We start from the raw sequence: 25,146 nt of genomic DNA, 5'->3' as shown, positions 1-25,146 counted from the left end.
TTTCTGATACAACCTCTTTGTTATGTTCCATCAGAGATTATATGTCTCTGGTTTCATCATTATGATATCGTGGATATGTATGGTTAGTGCATTTTCTTTGTTTTGGTGTATTTGATCCAAGTGCAAGCGGATTCAGAGTCTAGTGAGAGTCTTACAAGTTATCTCTCGTAACATCTCGTTGTTTGAGATGAGGGTCTGAATTTCAGGGTAGACTTCGGGAAAAATATAGGGAATTCAGAGATTATAGACCATTGTGACAAGCTTGAGGATACATTGAAATTTTATGGAAAATTGTTCCTATCCTTGGGAAAATTCTTATATAAGAATAATAAAACAAAATGTTCACTAACCCATTACCATTGTTACTTTCTTCTTGCATTTCCATACTTTTCGATAGACGTCACTGACCAAAATGAACACGTGATACTAGTACCATTGGGGCATAATGTATTTCTGACGTCATACTTCCATAAACATCATTCAGTTTCTTTCAATGCTTTATTTTGTCTTGCATTACGAAAACTCGTAATATAGTCTCTCTCAACTTGCTATATTACGAGTTTCCGTAATTTAACTATATTATGAAAAATGGTAATATAAGAATAATATTACTATATTTCGTAATATTACGATTTTTCGTATTGGACTGGACTGTTAGATGTACCATCCATGCAAGTTTGGTCAACATAGGGCTTATAGTTCCTTGGAAATGAGACCTACACCAAAAACTGCACCAAAAATGTTACCCTGCTCCAAAAACATTAACCTGGTCATTCCTTTGCTGAAATTGCAGCATCTGATCGAAACTTTGACTGGTACAATTAATGAAACACATTAGAAGCATCTTCCAAGCATGTCTAATCAATATAAGACATAGAAGTACTTAAAAAGAAAACTGCTCCAAAAAACTTAACCTTAACCTGGGACGTCGACGCTGACGCCGACACCGACGCCGAGGGTATTACATAAGCTCGCCCAACTTCGTTGAGGTGAGCTAAAAACAACCCAAAATCAAAGTACTTGTGCAGAAACAATTGAGACTGTGTATTCCCTGGAACCCCCTCTCATTATTTCAAACTGCCACATATAGAAAACAGAAAAATATGAGTCAGGGTTTCATTGTCATAACTAATTAATTCATCATAAATAATTAATTACATGTCACTTTTGTGGGTGTCGATCAATCAGTCCGATATTTTCTCTATTAATTTTAACTTTTATATAAAACATGATAACGTCCTACACCTTGTCAACACTAGACCTCTACAGGTGAAATGTTTACATCGTATGTCACTACAACATACACCAATTGGAATGTCTGATCTCCGGTTAGAATACCTGGCTAGGAATCTTATTTTATCTACCTATATATACAAGCATTGAGCCATAAGGACAGGACAGTTGATATAAAACTCTATAACTCTGTAACTGATAAACTGCCAAAGATGATTTTCATGTCTGCATGACACACCCTTTACTTTGTGTACTTGGTTTTCTTACCTATAATACCCTAACCTGATCAAATAAAGGTGAAATATGACTCAATAGTGGATGTTCTAACATTGCATCTATTAGATGTCTATACTGTCAATAACTTCCCTAAAATTAATGAAGACTGCATATAAATATATATTTATATATTATTTTCATTTTATTAAACCTTTTTTCCCTTTATTTCAAAGTATAAAAGGGCTAGAGATCAGTTGTAACAGGCTCGGGTCAGAAGTTCTCTTCTGACCTTACATTTAACATTTAAAATTTTGGTTTCTTTATTTCAAAGTGGCATTTTTATCAATTAAAGTGGTCAATTTGGCCGGTAGCCGGTTCTTAGGGAAAACACTGTTAAACTCAAAGAAGATTTTCAAGTACACAACCTACACCTTGCAGTTTTCAAGACAGAAAAACAAACAAACACACAGAGAGACAGACAGACAAACACACAAGCAGATAGCTTGACAAACAAACACACAGAGAGACAGACAGACAGCTGTACAGACAGACAGACAAACAAACAGATAGAGAGCTTGACAAACAAACATACAGACAGACAGACTCTACCAATGTTATGTGTGTCTCCATGTGCATACATGTAGATGAAACAATTGAATAATTCTTTCCTGCACTCTTGAATTTTTTCCTGACCTGCTATTAAAACAATGCAATGTTTGTTTTGGGCAAAATGACACACTTCCTTTATTTAAAAAAAAATCTGAAGAGGTTATAAACTGAGACTTTTCCTTAGGGCATATTTCACAGAGGGCATATTCAACGGAATGTTACCAGAAAAAAATAAAAGATGAGCTAATTACTGCATCCTAATAACTATGGTTACAAAGTGTATTGGTTGAATCTGAATCATTCTTTGTTCTAGAAAAAGTCTCCACAATGCAATGTAATCTATAAATATTTAAAATATTGTCTCATTTGAATGCTAGATTAATCTTTGTAGATCAGTTATATTCCAAGGTGCAAATCAATCATATTCATGTTTGGCTGTTTATAAGTATATGACTTGAATGACTGAACTTCTACATCATGTACATGGAATAAATCATTCAGTGACACAATAGTTTCATTTTTTTTAACATTGGAACTTCCTACTTCAATTATTTTTAATACAATTCCACAGGGAATCCTTTCAACACTCTGTGTCAAAGAATACAAGTATTCAATATATCAAAGCCTTTAATAAATGTGGCCAACATTTCCATCTCTAGCAGATTTGAACCCTCAACCTTAGATCTTACAAGGGATATTAACTAACTTAAAGAAGTGGGGGAGGGGGTCCGAGGGAGAGGGAGTGTAGCATTTGACAAAGAAGCTATAAAACAAATAATTACTAAGTCCAAGTCATTTTTTCACAGATTCTCCGTTTGTTTACACATTCATGCATCTGAGTTATTGTGGATAAGAGATTTATGCTTCATTTAAAAACACATAACCCTAAAGATTACTGATTATTTAGCTTCTTACATTGAGCACAGCTGTGTCAGCATGTCATGTATACAGGTATAATACAATACAGGTAAAATAAATACATTACACCTGATCCAATACAAACATCTAAAGGGAATGATGAAACGACTTGTAAGTATATATATATAAATGCTGATAGTTGCATCAAAATACGCTTTTCAATTGTTTTTGTATTACTATAATGAGTCTTTATAACTATTATAATAAGTGGATTGAAGAAATTTGAAGAAAATTACAAGTGCATAATGTAGATTGCCACTTATTTTTCTAGCTGATTGTAACAATGACTGTGAGTGTTCCTACTTCACTAAAACACTTCTCTGTCTGGAGAGAGAACACTCTAAAATACTCACTCTTATGCAGGGTTAAGAACTGTATATTATATGTGATGACATTGAAAGGTAATTTATATAATGAGATGAACGTAACATTGTACATTGTACATTAGATGTCTCGTTCTGTTACTGGTGCCTGTATATCAAACTAAAGATCATTAAAACTATTCACTCTTCCTAAAATGAAAGAACATTGCAAGTTCTTCAAAAAAGTATTGAGAGGTTTCCAAGACAGAAATACAATATAATATATACCCACCACCCTCTCAAAGCGACACTTGCCCACTGCCTATTGGTCAATCTGTCTGTCTATTTTCTTCAGTCAGGAGACATTACCTGTTTATCAGTAGTGGGTGGATCTAAATATTTTTCATGTTGTAAAGGTAAATGGAAAGTGGAAATTAGGGGACCATTATCTTCTAATTTGGTCTTTGCGACCATTAATACTGATTTAACGGTCGCAAACTGAGTTTTACTGGCGACATGTAAGAAAAAATAAATCCTTATATTCACCTGGAAAGTCCCGTGCAGGTAGATATAACATAGAATTTTTTCTACATTGTTGGTTCTCAGCTAATCAGAATGATAGGAATTATTCAATCATATAATAATATGAGTTATTTACCTATTGTAAAGGTAAATAACAGGTATATATTGTGAGCTATTTACCTGTTTCGGCCCACCCTCTCCCAGTCCATGACGCTGACTTGTAATTCATCTGAAGCAGTTAAGGGTCTCCCACTTAGATCAAGATCAAAAGTCTGAAAAAGAAAAGAATTCTCTACATCAGCTCTATATTAGTGAATAAGAGCACAGAAGTTGATAAAGCAATTTTTTTAATGTACAATAAATTTCTTTACAAATAAATACCGGTACATGCTGTCATGAGCATGTAGAAGCCTCCTTACTAATACAATGAAATTCAATATAATTGCAGATAATTCATTATTTCAGCATTGTGATTTAAGCATGTAAGGTATGTTAGCAGTTATCAATCTGATCTATCATTTTACATAGTACGTCTACGGAATATAAAAAATATGGCTTTCATTTTGTTCTTTTTCAATTAGCAGTGGACATGAACTGTTGAGTACAATGACTTTATACAGAAAACAGTGAAAAATTGCATCCCTGATCAGAATAACTAAACAGTTCTCTGGAAATTCCAAAGAAATGTCCTGATCTGTCTTTATAAATGCATGGGTTATGCGTGGAATACCAATTTGCAAGGTTAATAAATTCATATGCTAAAGTAAGTAAAAAGTGACCTTGGACCCCCCCCCTGGAAAATGCGGATTTGTGTTAAATTGGAATGAACAGTCAGAGGTATGGAGCATTATAATTCAAATCCCCCCCCCCCCCAGGAAATAGGCTTTTGTTGTGTTTTTTTTTTTTTTTTTTTTTGCTTGTCAATAATTTCTAGGTTGGATATTTTTGGACTGGGATGGAACCCCCCCCTCCTGGAAAAAATTCCTGGATCTGCACCTGTGGGTTGATTCATCCTTGTAATATATGCAGATGTAAAGACTGATAGAAGCTCATTAATAACTTGGAAATAATGCCTCTGATTATAATCTGATGCAGGAATCAAATTTGGTACAATTTAAGATCACACCTTACTCAGATGGAAAAAATCATTACTGATTTTCATGATACAGAAAATCTTAACATCAAAGTTGTAAATCATTTTTATATATACAGTTATGACAAACTTATATCTAGATTTTTAAAAAGGAAAATTCTAAAATGGGACTTAAAAGATTGACAGGACATTGTACTCTCCCTGGCCGTATCCTGTTTCTAACATTATAGATTGCTACTAAAAAGGTCTTCTATCTAATCATCCATTGAGCAGAATCTTCTGTAAATGTCTTTTTATATGGTTGATACAGTCTGCTGAGTTTGATGGCTATAAACAGAAATTCTGTCAGCGAGGGGGTTTGTTTAGGTTAATGCTACGGAAACCTGGGTTTTCCAATGGAATTCCTGTACTTAACATCTATACCACTGTAACCTAGAATCTTTTAATAAAAAAACAGAATCCTAATCTCAGGGGCCTGGAGGTCTATGGTAAGATTTAATCCTGTAGAAATTATTGCTGAATGGGCTTAATTTTAAACACTTATATGATATTAAGTGTACTGGGGGGGGGGGGCATTTTGCATGTTTTAAAGAGGTTTTAATTATCAGTATATTAAATTCATTATAAAACAATCAGCTCACAGTACCTCAAACTGTCATCGTGAACCTCCTCAACAATGTATTTTCTAAAGGTTTATATGAAAATTTGCTATATAGCTGTAAATTTGCTATATCCATGTTCCTGATATTTGAATTTTGCTGTATATCTAAACTATATATGCAGTAGTTGTGATAGTATATCATTATTTATTATATAGCTAATCCTAGGCATCATGTTTATGGATAATTCTTTAATTGAGAACATAACGAAATTAAAACCACCGCAATGTTTTCACTTCTACTGTACATCATCTTCGCTAGACAAGGGTTTGATACGCTACTCTCATCCCTTGGCATACAGTGTTGCTAGAACTTGGGGTTTTTTTCCTCGAATAATTTATTGATAGCACTTTGTTTTTCTTTTTTCATTAAAAAAAATAGTTTCTTTTTGCTCATCATGCTCATAACTATGGGACTTATGGGACTTCATTTAATAATATTATACACTTTTGAGGAGGAGTCCTTGAAATCACTTGTATGTGATTTTATTTACATGTGTAGTGACTTGCACCCCTTGATTTTATTTCAAATACAAAAGGAGCCAAAATATTGGGGGGGGGGGGGGTTAACCTCCAAAGCTGCTATATTAAATATTCTTTTTAAATTACAACTTTAATCTTTAAAATATAGACCTTAAAATTCTTATTTTCTTCAAATTCTTGTTATTAACTGTTCCTTTTGTTAAATATCATTGACATGTTTAAGTTTTTCCATTTGTTTTAATGCTCCTCTCTTTCTGCCTGACTTTACATTGCCCATCTTTGATTTGATCTTCAATATCATTAGTAATGCAAAGTTTGAAGAAGAGCTCTTGTGATCTCCAATATGTAAAACTTAGTGACTTTAAGTCATTCTCATGTTTATTTTATCATAAGGATGTGCAATGCACTTAGAGTGGTGTGTGCGCCCAGACAGTCTTCAATACATATATCAATAATTCTATTTCAACTTAATACTGTTTACCTTGTTTACAAGTTTTAGTTAGCAATATTAAAAAAAAAAACTCTCATTAATTCAATGACATATATATATTATAATCCATATGTGCACCTCCAGCAACACATTAAGTTTTTACTAATTAAAAGACAAGAGTACTTTAAATTTTCTCTGACAGACTGTTCATATTTTTAACCCTAGCTGACGTATTAGTGTAAAATATTAACTGTTGTACATGTTACCTGATCAGTTTACCACTGGTTATAAATATAAGAAAAAGAACTTTAAACTCAAGAAAATAAAATAATGTACATGTTTTCATCAAGTTCAATAAAAATATTTTATATAAGCTGGATTAGTCTTTCTCATCTTCACCTATTTTTTCTGCACTTTGCAAGTACTGGTGAGCTGTACCCATAATATTTAACTCCAGGATTTGATTACAAGTATTTATATTGCTCTAACTGTAGTAAAGTTGACAATATTTTAATGATTATACCACAAAGGAAAACATCCTGGTATATAATTCAGCTGTACATGCACGATAAAACCATAAACTTGTTGTTTTGCAACTGCACTAAGGAAAAAATAACAGATATTTGTCATTATATATTTATTGGACAACTCTCGAGCAATCATACATGGAGTATAACAGTGCAGTAATAACTATACAATAAGTACTAGAAATTTTCGCCGCTGACTCAGCTATAATAATACTCGTATTATACATGTACTATGTGATAGAAACTCATACTACGTGATTCAAAACAAGGGTGATTGTTTTCTACTTAATACAGACTGTGAGCGTATAGATGACACTCACAAAATGGGATAGACTACAAAATCTGAATTATCACAACACAGGTATGGCCCAACCGATTTATTACGTATAAACCTTCACCCATAAACAAGTTTAAATGTATACATTCCAACCCACTCTTTAACATTTTTCCCACTAACCACTCCACAAAATAAAATATATATGCATTCACAGCATAAATCTCGACCAGGATTTTCTATCTTAAATATTTTAATTTTTTCTGTATGTAGTCTAGTGTTGGCTGTGTTTTCTTCCTTCAAAAATAATATCCCTGTGTAAACTGTTTTGGTAAACTGCTTTAGGGTTATTCAGGATATGGGATTTAAATTTCCATAATAATGATACAAGATCATGAAGATTATATGCTTTTCTTTGTGTGACTATACAAAAACCTGGATGTAAAATTTTGATGTAATTGAGAACCTGGGTTGTATTTATAGTAAGCTGAGAATGGCTCTATTTAAATCTGCTGACCAGTGCTTTTTTTTTTTTGTATCTCACCCTTGACCGATGTTGACGGCTGACTGGGCGTAATGACCAATGACTGGTCACTACTGATGGATGACCAGTACAGTATTAATTTCTGATAAGAGAGCCAGCTAGTGCATTCCAGAAATTTTTTACTGCATGGAGATAACAATTTAATATTTAAAATCAGAGACAAAACTTTATCAATTTCAAGTACCTCCGATAATCAATTAAGCATTTTTTAAGTAAGGAAATGATCCTAAATTTGCACAATAATGGGTTTTATCAAAGTGCTGAATCGTTTAAAATACAGAAATTTACAAAGAGCAGTGGGCTGTTCACATATATTTGCGTGGGAGATTTCTAAGCAGTGAATTAAATGTCCTTAGGGAATCATTGCTATGAATTACAGGTTGGATGAATCATACCTTACTAGCATTTCTCGATTTCAATTTAAAAATACTGAAATTATGAATTTCAGTCTTGACCTTTTACATACATGGATAATAATTATATGTATACACTGACTGTAGAACAATGTTATTTTACAAGGTAAAATTTACGATTTATGCATTTGGTGATAAGTAAATCCGTGTTATGTTGTATTGGTATGACCCTCTATTTATGTTATAGCCATGGTCATAACATCACACCCACAGGCTACATATCTAAGCAATTTTTATGCATGTCACACCTACTCATCTAGTTCGTGTAATCATGGTAATATGTCTGACAAATTGTAATTATGTTAACATTAGTGAAATGGGGATTTACGATTTAGAAAGATAATTTTAAAAAATAAAGTTATGCTTCAAATGCAGATGTTGAAGAAGATCTTTTATTTGTGCTGTGTGCGTGTACACTGTAGAGCAGATCTGCAGTTGTCAAGTTAAAAGTAAAAGTACAGTAGTACTTATATATTAAGACACCTGTACAAAATGCATGCATACAAAATAACATAAAATATAGATCTAGTAAAATATGTAGGGACTTTTAATTTTGTTGTTCAACAGTTCAATGGGTGGAAATTAAACATCCATTGAGAGGTTTTGCAATCTAGAAATAGACCCACCTCATTCCAAACTGGATTTAGATTGGATTTTTTCACCTCTGTCTTCTTCTTTATACCTGTAGAGAAACATAGACATATTCATTAGAATGTCCAGAAAAGCGAATACACGCCTCGGTTCACACCAGGTATTACACGCTGAGCATCTCCTAAAAACTTTACCTTGGAACTCGATGGCTACATAAGGATCACTTTCCCCGAATTTCTCTGCATTCGGGACATTCGTGGCCTTAATGACCACCACTTGCAGAGACATGGTAACTGATTATTCTGGATTCACTCTCGCATTTTGTTTTCTTTTTTCCTCCTAAGTGATAATCATGCAATCCACTTAAAACAATATTTCCACTGCAGATGATCGACACAGTTTACTTGTTGTAGTAGTCGCACCCTTTCTTCCGGAAACTTTCGGAAATCTGTAACGTTATAGATGACTTCCGAGTAATGACGAAGACATTTGGCGCGAAAATTAAATAGATAGAGAATGTGCAATCCTGATGCTTGTGTAATGGTTTGGGCCAGAGGCACAAATTTACACAACTAATTATTATTTATGTCTTTTATACGTTTATGCTCTAGTCTAGATAGAAGTCCCTGCTCCTGTTGACCATTTTAAACCAGCACGGATTGTTTACTGTTAAAATAACGAATCTAGTTACAATCCCGTGTTGTCCAATCAATAAACCCCTAGCTTTGTCTGATAAAACTTGGTAAATTACAGTTTTCATCCAGAAGGAAAAGTTTATTACCTTTATGGGATTTGAAGTCACAAGATTTGGGGTATATACGTACCCATGATGGCATCTTATCTGCAACTCCTCTAGAAATTTAACGACTTCCACAGAATCTTTAAATTTGTTACATAATGCCATTGTATATCTCCTTTTTGTCCCCTACTTTCGCGAAAGCGATGGTACATTTCAAATCTCATTCGTCAGTTAAAGTCTGTCCGTCCGTTACAAACACTTATCCTAGCCAATAACTTTTGATTTAGTGAAGCTATGACTTTCACATTTCACAGGAGTATTCGAATACTTGTGACAAGACCTTTCTTTGGGTACCACCAAATTTGACCTTGACCTTGTAGTTTGACACAAAAATTACAAACCTTTTCTTTGGCCATAACTTTTGAACAGTAAATACTAGGATTTTCGTATTTCTCATATGCATTCTTTGTGACAAGGTCCCTTTTATTTCATTTTGATACCAACAACTTTGACTTTTTGACCTTGACCTTGGAGATTTCCGTACTTATGAAAAAACTTTAACCTTGGCCATACCTTTTGAATGGTAAGGGCTAGGACTTTCATGCTTTACGTATGTAATCCTTGTGAGAAGACCTTTCATTGGATACCAAGAACTCTGACCCTTTGACCTTGACCTTGGCCATATCTAACTTTTAAAGGGTAGAGTTCAATTCACATGTTTAATCCTAATGACAAGACCTAGGATATCAAGCTCTTGATCTTGACCTTGGAGTTTGACCTTTTTAAAAAATTTAATCTTGACATAACCTTTGTAATACTTGTGACATACTTGACTTTTCTTAAGAAACCAACAACTTTGACCCTTTGACTTGGAGTTTGACCTACCTTTCAAAAACTTACCCATCTCTTATCCGCAACTCCTCTTAAATCATTGAATGAAATTTAATGACTTTCAGGAGTTTATATACCGGTATCTCAATTGATTCGATACACAAGAACATGCTCTACGTATTAACAATTTCTTAAATGAGGTAAATTATTGACAAACAAGTTGATGAAACAAGAATATCAGCAGTCTCGTTTAAACTTTAAAGTCATCACTTCATAAGGTCGAATCATTGACATTTATTATAACACTCACTCATTAATGCTCACATACTCCTCCATGGCACCTGATCCCACGGCACCGGCCTATGGACCTTGGATCTTGACTACTGTTCATTATCTCCATATGTTTCACAGAATCTTTGTTACACAATGCCATTGTCCTCCTATATTTATAATTTGAAGTAGGAGCTAGGGTAAATAGTGATCTGGATGTCACAATACCTTTATAGTTTTAATTAGTGAATTCAATGCTTACGGTACATTTAGTTTATTTTACTTTTTGCATAAAAAACAACTGAAAAAAATTGACGTCCGTCTGTTACGCTTTGGGGTACCTATCTCTTATCTGCAACTCTTCACCATTGTGCAGCTCCCATATTACTTTTTGATCGGACACATGATGTTTTTGATTTCCCAGAACAAAACATGAGCACAGCCATTTTTTCTATAATATTAGGGGGTACCCATCTCTTATCCGCTACTCCTCCTATAGCACTGAATGAATTTAATGATACATCTATAGAACCTTTATCACATAATGCCATTGTGCACCTCCTATTTTACTTTTTGATTTGACACTTAATTCGGGTCTCCCGACCCGGTGCAAAACATTTTTTTTATTGTCTGGAAGCTTTTTATTTTGTTGTTAGCTTGTCAAAGTTCTTTTCATTAAAATATACTTTAAAAATATAAATGTAAACACAAATAAATACAAATTTGTGACACAAAACACAGTTAAACACGTCTCAGTGCAATAATTGGCGAAGGCTCAACATATTATAAATATCATCAATTGTTCATAAATGTAAACAATATTCTGGTATAGAATGTGAAGTTATATAATTATAAATCATACCATCATTTGTACAATAATTATGTTTTGCAATCATTTCTAGATAAAATACATTTTTTTTAATAATTGAGTTTGTTATTTCAGTATTTCTGGACAATGGCTATTAATTTAAGCAAAGCTTCACTTTTTGAGTATAAGACATATCTGATATTTTTCCATTAAAAAATTCATCAAGTTCCTTTTAAATGTTAACCTATGATTGTTATGTATTTATGGCAGCTAAAAAGAAAATAAAATTCATCTTCAATATGAAAAGTACATCGTCGGAACCCATGGGTTTTCTCTCCGTTACAAATGCAGTGTAACGGAGAGAAAACCCGTGGGTTCCGACGATGGAAAAAATATTGTAAAATTGTCTTTTTAACCCCACCCCCAACCACTACACAAAAACACTTTCAAAAATTTTGATACATCACAATACATCACAGTTACATTTGTCAATTCAAGAAAAAACCTCTTAAATTAATTTAACAGATATTTTTTTTCCAAAACTCCAAGAACAAGTTTTCTAAATCCGTTTTCCAATCACGTTACGGTTTTCATACTAGAATATCCCTAATCACGTGACTGAGAGTGTTTGTGGAAACATGGCGAGAATGTATACAATTACCAAATTTGCATGTTGTGGTAATGCTCCTTTACCTGGAGGTAGACGAAATTCATAATAAGGTAATCTATTCTGCTAGTCAATAATTGTATAATTAACCGAAAAATTTACGATTAGGATATATGTTGTCTAGATTAGTTTACCGTTGATGAAGATAATGTTTTCATCCCCTGGCACTGGACCAGATTTTCCTATTAGCGGTGAAAAGAAGAAACTGATAATGCGATATCAAACAACACGTGCTTTTCTGTTATTTTTCTTTGTTTTTTATGAATATGAACTTGTTGAATATGTTTAAAATGCCCCAGTTTTGATTGTTTGGTATATCTCTGGGGAATGTAAACAAACCAATAGGGATAGTCTTTCATGCTAAATTCCAGCGTATATGGTCTAAGTAAACACATGTGTCAATATTTCCTTAGAACTTAAATGTTAGAATCTGGTCATCGGCTTAAAGATTTCCAACTCTCAACAGTTATCAATAACTCAACATGGTCAACAGATTTCAGCTTGTAAACAGTCTTGTAACAGATTTATTTTCTCATTTATCTTGTCTGGATGCTGATGTTTAACTAGTGAGTCATTTTGCTGATGATTGCATTGTTTTCTTTTTTGGAACAAAGACAGAATAATTTGTTGATAAACAGTGATATTTTCTTTTATATTAACATGATTAATAATGTCTGTAACTTTTTGTTAAATTTAAAAGGTTGTTTGATATATATAAATCAGTGGATATGGTGACTAAGTCATAATGATAATAACAATTCCTAGCTTCTCATCCAACTTTTTTGAAAAACTGAGGCAGGTGGGAGGGTTTCATTATATATTTTCTTATTTCTTCCGTCAAGCATTTTTTTGTTGACTTGATCAATTTATCTTTTAAGTAACTGGTCATTTTATGCTTTATGGTGCCTGAAATATTGTTTAACTTTATGTCTTAGTCCAAGTAATATGACTTAGGAGGTTTTAATGTCAAAAACTAGTCCTCCTTGTCATATGATTTATTAACTTTGTAGGATGCAGGCATACCATTTGGATGAGACCCTTCCTTCAAGCGAGTTGAGTCGAGTTCATGTACCTGGGATGGATCAGGATTACGATGACACTGCCGAGTTTTACCGCTTCTACACAGCCCCCGCGTACAGTACTCAGGTCTCGACAGACTGCATATTCGATGTACCTGAAGCAGAGGAAACCCTCAAACTATTTCGAAAACCTTTCAAAATTGTTAATCCTGGAAACCACATCACAAAACGAACTCCCGAGTATTCCAGCATCAGTTTCATGCATTGTCGGCACCTGCAGGGTCTGGGGAAGCAGTACCTGAATCTACGCGCCATCATGGAGGAAAGATCCCGACTAGACTTCCTGCGAGATTGCTTGTTCAGAATCAAAAGTGTCACTGCGTTTGTACAGGACCTAGAGCACTTAGTGCAGGCGGAGTATCGTACATACTACGCCATCATGCGGAACTGTCTAATGGACGCGCCGTCCAGCAAGATTTACTGTTTAAATGCTCTGTGTGAAGACCTACGGACTCACGTGGGTCACTGGAATAACATCAAACAGTGCTTACACAACAACCGCTGGCTTCAGCCGATACTTGGGAGACTGTATCTGGACCTAGAGTATGTACGCAAGGTGCTCTTCCAGCTCTACAGTGACGCCATCTACTGGATGGAGAAGTTAATCGTTATTGGTTTACAGGTGTTTGCTCACGGAAGCATGGCGATGCTGACACAGGAGATTGTGTGGAACATTGCGCGGGGCCTGGAGGATTTTAATAACGTAGCTGCTGGATTGTCTAAGAGTCGCTACATGAACTCGTCCTATTTTATTCTCGATCACATTCAGTCGGAGTTGATGAACCTGACATGTAAGTCAGACCCCCTCGTTACAAACCACCCTGGACACGTCTCCTTTTCTGTGAAATCTATTCCTTTTTCCAAAATTCTCAACATTATAGCTGTTGAACGTGCTAAATATGCTGCCATAGAGACCCATCGCTTTTTCACTGCAAATGATGACTTTGTTCGTATCCTGTATTCAGGGAAATTACCGAATTACGTATGGAACGATGAAGTGCAGTACCCTGGTCACATATCCCACCACCTCGACACGTCGGATTACCACACGGCCAGTGGAAGTATGACCTCCATCAGTGGCGCCATACTCAAGGTCGGCTCGGTCCGCGCCCCCGATCTCACCCCTTATGAACCTCCACTAAATGAGTTTGCTCGTCTAGAAAACGAGTTTGCTGAAAACTTTTTACTCATTGTGTGCAATTCAACCAACCTACTCAGGAAAAGTGAAAGTCACTCCAAAAGTAAACATAAATCTAGTAAATCTCCCAAGAGCCCGACCTCTAAACCCCCCAAAGGTCAGGACACCCCTGTCCTGTCCCGGGCAGACTCCAAGCGCAAGACCGTCTCCTGGGGCGACAGCGCGGACAGCTCTATTCGCTCACAGCTGACCAGTCGTTACATGGACGTTTTATGGAAATTCTTTGGATCGGCCTTGGAGCAGTGTTTCTATGAACCTGTGTGGGGTTGTCGTGGAAACCAGATCGTGGGAGAACTGGGAAGTGTGGTTCTCAGTGGTGCTACCGTGGTAACTGTCATCAGAAATATGATGGAGCATGTTTGTCTCAAAGGTACTTGAAAAATGCATGAGGTTTGAAATATTCAAGATCTTAATTTGATATGATAGCTTTTTAAGTTGTTATTCTTGTATGATTCAATGTCTGTCATTTGATTTAATCAGTGTTTAAAAAGTTTCATACAATTGTTGCATTTGCACAATCTAGGTCGAAATGACAAAACTTTATTCTGAATTGCATGGGCATTAATTATTTATTAATTGATAGCTCCTTCAAGGTAACTTTGGTGCTGCTCTTTTTAGGGCAAATTAATAATTTTTGGGCAAAGTTTCATTTGAGTTTATTAAGTTTTAGTTGAGGTTATTATTTTTGGTGTATGATTATACTGAATGTAACAACATGTACAGTGTACTCTTTATTTCCTAGACATGTTTCCATCCAATGCTGTACCTCCAGTACTGGGTGTGGCTAGGAAACTCCACGCACAAACGGCACTACAGTCATGGGACATATGTATGTTAACTTATTATATCATCATACTGGATGTAAATGTATGTTTAGATCTTGTTTATAGAAAAGAAAGGATTGTTTGGGACCAATTTCTTCAAAGGTCAAAAGTCAAGTCTGAGTTATAAGTTTTTGATTGTTTGTTTTCAGTGATGTGTGAGGCTTTGGGATGTCAGATGTCAGACAAGTGTTACCCGTGTTTACTGGCCAGCGGGGATCACAGCACTAAGACCGGGATGTTACTCCGCGACACGTATCAGCCTCTGTTCAGTCTCCTACAGGAAAACATCAAAGACATCCAGGAATCCGGGAAAGGTACGACAAGGCCACGGAACGTAAACATTCAGATTATTATTTATAAATTAATGTGTATCCTTTTTTTGCATGTGATGGAAATTTTGCAGTAAAGGGGTAGATTTGTACAGTTTTTATTTTGCGTGTGTGTATTTTTATTGAAGTTTAAATCGCAAAAAAAAAAACCCGGATATATGGTATATAGCATGTATAGGAAAGACTGAAGAGTAAAACATTAATTGATTAAGAACTAAAGATACTGTTCAGCATTAGCATAGTCCTGGTATGGTTTTCAAATTTTTTAAAAAACACAATTTTGCCAAAATTATTATTTTTTTGTAGAGACATGGAATACATAAATAAATTTTCTGTAAATGTACAATGAGCTCTCTTTCTCTCACTAGATGGCAGTTTGTTGCTCCCTAAGCAGGACCTGGATCTTCCTCACGTGACGGGAATCGTCTGTCGTCTGCTGACAAACTGCCAAGCAGCTCACAGCTGGTGTGTCCACAAATCTCACGGCTTCCTGTCGTCATGGGCGGTCGGCAACTTCCTCTTGGTCACACAAACAGATCTCAAGGTATGGGCTAGTAGGTCACACTGGTCTAAAGATGTTTCCTCAGCTAGTTTAAATGTATTGTCTAATGGTGGCTTCCCTAAGTTGACACATTTAATTTTAGTTCATAATTTCAACATGCCAGCTAGGAAGTACTTTTTTTTATGCTGGAAATTTTTTATATACTGAAATGACCATCTAAATTTATCATGGTCAGAGATATTTTCTTGTAGATTTTGCTGTCTCTATTTGTAAGAGAAACAAATTTTGGCTGTACACTGTAAACCAACTTTTATTCGCGTGCGACAAATATTCGTGAGTTTCGCGACCTACTTTAAGTCATGAATGTTATTCGCTGCGAACTATTTATTTTGCTTTGTTTTTGTAGAAAATGTTTCCTTATTAGCGAAACTTAATCCCACAGATTGATTTCAAACTGACAAATCACAAATAAAAGATGACGCAAATACTAGTGGGTTTACAGTATATATATTCCTATTTTTTTAAAACCAGAACCATTTGCAGAATAAAATGACCTCTTATAATGCATAATGGTCATACAAACAATTGTCTACATTTTGCGGATTGTATTTTCTAGAGTTATTGTTTGTTATAGATTCTGGCAGATGAAACAAAGAAGGCCCTACACAATGCTCACCTGTTCAGCTCTAAAAACATCAGTAAATCCCGAATCAGTGACCAACAGATGGGAGAGTACCTGTCAGAGGTCACCAAACAGATGTCAGAGGTCAACTTACAGTTACAGGTCAGTCAATGCTGATTGGTGTATAATCTTTATGTCAAAAGTCACCAAACAGATTTCAGAGGTCAACCTACAGTTACAGGTCAATCAGCTCCGATTGGTTTATAATCTTAATATCAAAGGTCACTAAACACATGTCAGAGGTCAATCTACAGTTACAGGTCAATCAGTTCTGATTGGTTTATAATCTTAATGCCAAAGGTCACTAAACAGATGTCAGAGGTAAATGTAACGTCACAGGTCATTCATGCTGATTGGTATTTATGTTCCTGATTCCACATTTGTAACACATGTACTGTTCACTTTTGAAAGTTCACAAAAGTTTGATTGGCCAATAAAAGCACATTTTCAGCGCAGGAACCAACAAACATTGTCTTATTAACTTGTTTGAATTTATGATCTGATGACTATTTCTTTGTTCTGAAAATGTTACTAATGCATGATTTGCTATGTATATTGAAATTATACTTAATACATGTATGTACATGTAACTGATATATGTTGATATAAATTATACTCATGTCTTCATTTTTGTAGTCCCTTTCTGGAGCTGCCATGAAGGTCTTCTCAGAAAATTGTGGCAAACTATCAGCTGATTACTTCAGCAGTGAGATGCCACAGGGAAAAGCCTGGCGTAAAAAAGCAGGTACGCACAATCCTAGCTCACTTTATACTGACATTCTATAAGTCAAGTACACATGTATCAGGGGTTCAAAATTTTTTTTGTCATGGTCAAGTCCAGGACTTAAAGAGTAAATTTTAGGCAAGTCCGAGGAAGAAATTTCAGAGTCTATTTACCTATACATCATTAAATTTATGTTACTTATAATTTATTTTCATTTATTCATTGAATGAATAAAGACTATATGTATTAATATATGTTTTATTTTTCCTCCATAAACTGTCATATAGTCATACATGAGTATTTCAACACAATACCAGACTGATAGATTATTGGTACATTACAATAACTTTTACAAATACTCACTACTGAATAAACCATCTGTTACAATAAATAGAAATTAGAATGTGCTGTCAGTCACAGCCAAAACCGATATTTAACAAACTCATTGCCGTTTGTCATGTAGGAGGAAACAGGAGGAATTACGTAAAAGCAAGAGTCTAACCGCAACGGAAAATAAAAAGACGGATTGTATTTTTTTTTTGTTCCTAATGTTTTATGGTATTTTTAACGCCCACAAACCCACATTTTTACTTAATACATTTGAGAATTTGCTTTATTTTTAAAAATCATTTTTTTAACTTAAAAAAGATAAACAAAAAGTCCCAGGACTTTGGCGAATAAAAACTAATGCCTACCCCTTTCTTTGGTAGTCCCAACACTCGGGATATCGGGTACTGTAGGAATTTTGAGCCCCTGTATTGTAGGCTCCAACAACTGGTCAGGTGCCACTGGGAATGACTTATATGATAAAAACAGTCTGGTCTCTTATGTCTGTTTTTTTTTTTTTCGATGGTCAATCTTTTGCAGTTTTGGTCTTATTTGAATATACTAGTGAACTTCATATGATTTTATGATTTTTTTTTTAGATCAGTGTTTAATTTGTAAAACTGTATTGCCATGGATAAAAAAACTAGACAAATTCGTGAATCTTGTTCAAAGTTCTCTTACAGATTTTTTGTAATTTTGATAAAATTTATAATTGACTCCATTATGGTACTTAATTTTTATTTAATGAATACAGATGCAAAATATTCAGTATATTATAAATTTTTCTTGCATGCAACAAGTCTGTTTTATAGCTATCCCTAAAATGCCCCCGTTATTTTTGCTCTTTTTGTACCAATTAAAATGAAGGCGTATGTTTATATTTAGGTGGTGACTGTTTTAGTTGCGGAGAGTTGATACGTAAGCTGATTTGTTTTCAGTCCATTGTGTCGAGTTTTACCTCTGTTAAAGCAATTAACTTTCTCAGTTTGTTGATGTCATAAAATTCATGTTTTGCTGGACCATAAGTTATTAGGGCCCCGCAAGGATTTGCGGGTGCCCTATAGTAATCACTCTGTCCGTCCGTCTGTCTGTCCGTCTGTCTGTCCGTCTGTCACTCTTCCGTCCACAAATTTTCTGTTTTTTTCTAATAATTTTTTTTATGGTTGCCCAATCAAGTTCAAATTTGGTATGGTAGTTCAGTAGGCAGAAATACATATTTTGATGCTAAGTTTGGTTCTCTATGTCTTCTGGTTTGGAGCTGGGGTGGTGGAGTAGATTCCTTAACTATGCATAAGAATGAATGGGCAACTTTGTTTATGGTTGCCCAATCAAGTACAAATTTGGTATGGTAGTTCAGTAGGCAGAAATACATATTTTGATGCTAAGTTTGGTTCTCTATGTCCCATGGTTTGGAGCTGGGGTGGTGGGGTAGATTCCTTAACTTATATTAGAATGTATTGGCAAAGAGAGATAACTGCTGAAGATGTTCCCATTGTAAACTGAATGCTGCTAGAAGTCCCTTGGGATTAATTAGCTTTCAAGAAAATCCAGAGCATTATCTTTATCTGTCACATTGAGATTATTTACCACTTCTGTCTGCAAATGAAGTTTGTTTTGAAGTTAAATCAATTTGGAATGCTATGAACACTCTGAAATGTGGAATTAAATATAAATTTTTATTATTTATTTTTGTTTGATAGTTATGATTTCATTGAATTCTAAAAAAAAAAAAAGAAATAGATTAAAGAAGATTTTTTGATTTACTTTTTTCACTTTTTAATAAATATATTAATTCAAGAATATTATTAATTTTTAATGTAGTTGTATAAAAAACCCATTCTATCATTAATACTGAAAAAAGTTCTTATTGTAAATTTAGAAGAAAATGATGAGAGAGGTACAATTAATCCCTTGGGATTAATTATCTAGTGCTGCAGAAAATTTAGTAGGCTTTTTTTTATCTGTCTTAGATTAATGAAAACCTTTGTCTGCAACTGCTGTTTGTTTGAAGTTAAGGTCAAGCCTTCATGATATCTGCATTCATTGAAGGCTGGCATTTTATATAACACAAGCTTCATAATTGTTTAAATATACATTCAGTGTTAAGTTGTTCTTTACTGCCTAATTTAAATACAAGGATATTATTTTCAGGTTTTTGAATATTCAGGAATTATCTTGAAATTTTAAGAATACAGTTGCTGTTGCTTATTCTTCGTACATTTTTTTAATCATTCCGTAAGCTGCACCCTTTTAATTCTACCCCATGGCGGGGCCCTTGCTGACTGGTCAGTTTTCTAGTATTATAAAAATACTCCACAGGTTTGTAGGGAAAAGCAAATTACTAGTACACTAGATGACATGGTGGCACACCTGTCTTAATAAGCTGTACATCTCTTAATCCCTAATCACTTTATAAATCTTTTGTCACCAAACTATACTGATCATTCTATGTGGAAATTGTGTCTATTTCCTAAATTTACCAATACTTGAAATGTAACTTATATATTAGTAAGTAATATATTAGGTAAGGTATCTGTATATTGCTTAAAATTTTCTTTTGATCACCCTCTGTTTGTAGCTCTGAAAGGAGGCTTGGATTGTGAGTTTTTGTTTTCTGATTTTATTTATGTGTTGTGTAATGGGAACGTTTTTAAATCTATTTTTCAGACCTTCCTAAGGAGCATAACCTGTACATTGAGCACGCCCTGGAGACCATACTGGAACCGGTCGTTGATGGCGTCAGTAAACTAAAACAGACGGCACAACTCAGCGTCGTGTCGCAGGCCGTCACAGCGTTCTGTGAGGCGTGGAAAAACAACATCCTCAAAAACAAAATCAAGTTTAGGTCTGACATCATCTGATTCTTACATATATATTTTCAAAGCAATTTTCGAGAATCGGTCAATTCACATTTTTAAGCTAATTGAAGAATATAGACCATAATTCAATGCATTTTGTAGGATTTTTTCTTTTAAAAATGAAATATGATGTATAATGGTTAAATTATCATTCAAGTATTTCTATTTAAAATCAAATCTGTGTTATTCTTCCAAATTCTGTCAGTCTCCGTACAAAGACTAGTTTAAAACATTACAAAAATCTGCTATTACTTTCATTGTCATCGAAGATTAGCATTGTTATCTGTTTAAAGAGTTATATATATTCTGTGTTTTAAGTGATGATTTTGACATTTTTATTCTAGCTATGTTGGAGCTTACCAGCTGGGTGTTGACATTGGTTACATGAGGTCGTGGCTTGGAGAGTACATCACTAACCCTGAGGTCAGACAGAGTGTCCTTGACCTGAGTGTGTTTAAATACCTGAATGGAGCTGTAATGATCCTAAAGAAGCAGCCATTCCGGCGGGGAGGATCCAAATTCCGTGAGCCCTGCTCCATGGAAGACCTCAGTAAGTTACCTAGCTCAGTGGTGGGTCCAGAAATTTTGAAAGGGGGGGGGGGGGCGACCAGTTTGTGGTCAGAGTAGGGGTCAACAGCCACACCAAAAAAATATTGATTTATCAAATATTGTGTATTTTTTTGGACACAAAAGGGGGGGGGGGTCATCATGAGTTACGTGAGCCGTGCTCTATGGAAGACCTCAGTAAGTTGCTTAGCTTAGGCCAACAATAAAAAATGATTTGTTTGATGTACTCTGATTGACCGATCGCAATTGCCCCTACCCAATCATTGTTCTTTAGCACTGAATTTTATTTTTTAGTTTCTATTATATAGTATACCATAATTTTTCTAGGATGCTTTTTGATTTAAAATTTTATAGCAATAAATAGGAAATCTGTATAGTTATCCACTATTCAGTGTGTAATCATGGAAATGCAAACATTGATAAATTATGACAGGCATATTGTAAAGCAAAAAAAAGAAAATACCTACTTACCTACCAACCTTGGAAAATGTGGGTTGGAGTACATCAAACAAAAACATTTTAATGATGGCCTTACTGTTGTGTGGAGATCTTGTTTTTTTGTAACATGATATTTTAAACATTCAAGCAGAAAATTTAAATATGATGATTTATGAAAAGTAGTAAATTTACTAAAGGTACTTGCCCATTGTATTAAATTTACACAAGTATAATTTCTGATTTCCTTAAGGGACTTTATAGATCAGTCTTTCCGGCCTTGACCTTCATTGTTTACCATTGCACATGCAGTTGACTTCATCAGTCCATTATAATCATAAATCTCCCTTTTGAACTGTAATCAAAACATTTACACAAGCATCAAAATTAAGAAAACAAAAACTAGTTTCTACAAAACAAATGTATACCTTCATATGTGAATACAGTAAAACTCGGTTATAACGAAATCGCTGGGATCTATAGAATCACTTCGCTATATCCGTAATTCGTTATAACCGTATAAGAAATTCATTAAATTTATATAATTGGGGATCCAAGACGACTTCGCTATATCCGTAAATTCGCAATATCCGTGTTCGTACTAATCGAGTTTTGCTGTATTTGTTTATATGGATTTCAAACAAACCCATAATAGTGGAATAAAGATTCATCAGATTATACCGTAAATCTGGAAATTTTTACATCGATTTTATTTTGCGAATCAGGGTCAAAATGCTGTTGATTAATTTTTAGGTTTTAAAATTTTGCGAATGACCACTACTTTGTTTACATTTTCTTATTGTTGAATTATTTTAAGAAAAATATTTTTGCGAATGCAATGAACTCGCAAATTTGCTAAAAATTTATCTACAGCAAAAATTTCCAGATTTACGGTATAGACCATTAATTCCTAGCCTCGTCAGTTGTAAACCCTTAATATCCATAATCTTAACAATTATAACTGATACAACTAACTTCTACACAGATCAAGCTGGTGACGGTAAGAGTTTGTACTTTACACGAGTGAGAAGTGTTAAGACTCTAGCTAGATAGAGCTACTTATATGAGTGGTTTCTAGATTTGCTCACAGTAAACAGCTTAATGGTTACCCTATCCCTGCTATAAATGTTTTAATGTTAAAGAGCATTTTTTCAAGAGAATCAAATTATTGTGCGGTGGAGCCATCTTTAAAATAGTGTTTGTTTGCCCTCTCTTGACTCAAGAGTAAAAATTTTAGGTTGGTAGGAAGATGGGTTGGTGCTGGAAATCTTATTCCAGAAATTTTAACATATTAATTGATGGGAAAAGAGAAATAAAAAGAAAAAAATTTTCTAGAATGTAAAAATTTTTGAGTCAGGCCATTTTAAGTTAGTAGGTTTGGAGAGGGCAAACAAACCTTTTGTGTGAACTTATTTATTCATCATGCTCTCTGCTTCACCTTCACACTTTTATGTTTTTATGTTAATTTTTTTCATACTCATAATTTGTCATGGAAATAAAGACGGTTAACGGTTACCTTCATATGTTTTTATATTCAGTGCTAACTCCCCTTTGATCTATTTTTAGGTTGTAATGGACACGCTGACCTTGAGAGTGTGAAGGTCGAGAGGAACATTTCTCGTTCCGTAGACACCGACCTTCCACCGCCGGTCGACGAGTCAGACATTGAGTTTGTGAACAACGTCGGCGAATGGCTGTCTCTCCGGGTTCAGGGGGGATCACGGGCATGGAAATTATCCTGTCTGAATACAGTAGAAGTGGTCGACTAGAGGTGATGAGTGGCTGTCATTCTGGGTTCAGGGGCGTGGAAATTATTTTGTCTTAACTCGGTAGAGGTGGTTGACTGAAAATAATAGTGTGAGATTCTGTACGTGATGATGAGCCTCAATCTGAGATGTGGGACAGATCAGTGAGAATATTAGCCAGAAGATTTTATTCAGGAAATAATCCATGACGTGTGACTGGGAACAGACATTCCATGTTTGGCAACACAACATTGAAATGTTTTAATACGACATTTAGTGTTGTGAAGTAAGGCCATATACATGTATCAGATAGGTTAAATCAAAGAACATGTGTACTTGAAGTAGTGCTAAGTTTTTATGGATTAAGTGCTAAACTTTGCTAGATACTTTATTAACCACTACCTATATTGGAAAGTTTTTTTTTAAGACTTAACAGTTATTTGAATATCTTATCCTTCATTTATTTATTTCAAAATTTTCCATATATTTTATTTTTTTAACTAGTCTGTAGTTGATAATTAATAGGACTGTTAAAAGTTATACAGTAGAAGTAACATTTGTACCTGGAACTGCATTTTTGAAAGCCACAACATTCTTCTGTTGTTAACAGTGAATGACAAATTTCATTAAGTATGTGTTGGAATGTTATCAGTTGCTTTAAAGGCAGATTTACATCTGGATATTAGAACTCGGAGAACTGAAGTCTTAGCTATTATCAGGATTATATGTATACCTGACTTACATTGTGTTTCAATACTCATTAAAATAAAAATAGTCCAAGGAAATTTCGAATACCTGTTTTTTTAATTTTTACAGCATTATTGTACTTGTACTGAATAACCATCGTAAAAGATTTTTATGTGAAGGACATTCATTTGTCTTGTTTAGTTTACGGTGTCGTACATTTTTCCTTAAAGAGAAATCAAAATATAAATGTAAGCCATTGTCTTGTCTTTTACCCTCTCAGGAAATTTGAAATATGGCACTTTATTTGTACTGAATGTTTTGAACACAATTGTTTTACAGATATAATGTACATAGCCTTTATTCTGTAAAATATCACATATTTGTTTATTTAATCTCGAGATAGAATAAGAGATTAACATTTCTATATACAGTAAAAATAATGAAGAACTTTTTGTTAAAGAAATTTCAGTTTAAAATTTTCATGTACCGGTATTTCTCAAGTTTTGAACTTTGATGAAAAGAATATTGGTGATAAGGAAGCAAAATTCAATTTATCATTAACTTCTTGACAAAAACCATGTTTAACTGTTGTTTATCATATGTATTTTTATATAGTTAATTGTTTAATGGCAGAAGATTATTGGGTTGTACACAAAACGAAACACATGCCAAACCTTAAAAACAATTAGTCTAGTATCCCACGCTTGACTTTTTTTGTTGAACTTTAGATTAGTGGTGCTACAAAACATTGTTTGTTGGTCACTCTATACAGTGAAATCACAGATTTTCGTTGGGGTTTTATTTTCGTCGTTTTTGAGGTATGAAGAGACCTACCAATTCATGTCCACCAAGAGTGTAAAATGTTACAAAGATAACTCAATGATTCTTCATCCAAGAATTCAAATCCCCACAAACCAAGAGTTTCCACTCAAACCACGAAAATTTGACCCCAAGAAAATACAAGATTTTACAGTAATCAGTTGTTTTGGTGTACACAGAGCTTTGTAAGCTGATTTACTGTAGATTCCTTGTTAATATGCCCGGAATTAACTATCGCGAAA

At 34.3% G+C, this 25,146-nt stretch overlaps 2 protein-coding genes across 3 annotated transcripts in view; one reads left to right on the top strand and one right to left on the bottom strand.

Annotated features, from left to right (window-relative positions):
* LOC134252228 (dysferlin-like) overlaps positions 1–9,246 on the bottom strand; it is a 63,846-nt gene extending 54,600 nt beyond the window's left edge. The window contains exons 1-3 of the mRNA XM_062734649.1: positions 9,008–9,246; positions 8,849–8,904; positions 3,981–4,072 (exon numbers count right to left, since the gene is read on the bottom strand). Coding sequence (XP_062590633.1) covers positions 3,981–4,072; positions 8,849–8,904; positions 9,008–9,101 — 242 coding nt within the window. The 5' untranslated portion in view covers positions 9,102–9,246. The remainder of the gene's footprint in view (positions 1–3,980; positions 4,073–8,848; positions 8,905–9,007) is intronic.
* A 2,829-nt stretch (positions 9,247–12,075) lies between these two features.
* On the top strand, positions 12,076–24,481 carry LOC134252229 (uncharacterized). 2 transcript variants are annotated; one of them, XM_062734651.1, is made up of 11 exons: positions 12,076–12,181; positions 13,139–14,775; positions 15,148–15,234; positions 15,379–15,543; positions 15,927–16,102; positions 16,695–16,826; positions 16,906–16,923; positions 17,379–17,487; positions 20,461–20,638; positions 20,996–21,201; positions 23,220–24,481. In XM_062734651.1, the coding sequence occupies exons 2-11, from the start codon at positions 13,140–13,142 to the stop codon at positions 23,420–23,422; spliced, it is 2,910 nt and encodes a 969-aa protein (XP_062590635.1). In that variant the 5' UTR covers positions 12,076–12,181; position 13,139; the 3' UTR covers positions 23,423–24,481. The 2 variants fall into 2 exon arrangements, with proteins under 2 accessions (XP_062590635.1, XP_062590634.1); XM_062734650.1 differs by lacking the exon at positions 16,906–16,923 and having other exon boundaries at positions 16,695–16,844.
* The last annotated feature ends 665 nt before the right edge of the window (positions 24,482–25,146 follow it).

The sequence above is a fragment of the Saccostrea cucullata genome, unplaced genomic scaffold (genome assembly GCF_032062105.1).
Source record: "Saccostrea cucullata isolate Sc308-1 unplaced genomic scaffold, CSIRO_AGI_Scuc_v1 ctg1555, whole genome shotgun sequence".
NCBI classification, from domain to species: domain Eukaryota; kingdom Metazoa; phylum Mollusca; class Bivalvia; order Ostreida; family Ostreidae; genus Saccostrea; species Saccostrea cuccullata.
Note: the sequence above shows the minus strand (reverse complement) of the source record. Positions and strands in the feature narration are given on the sequence as shown.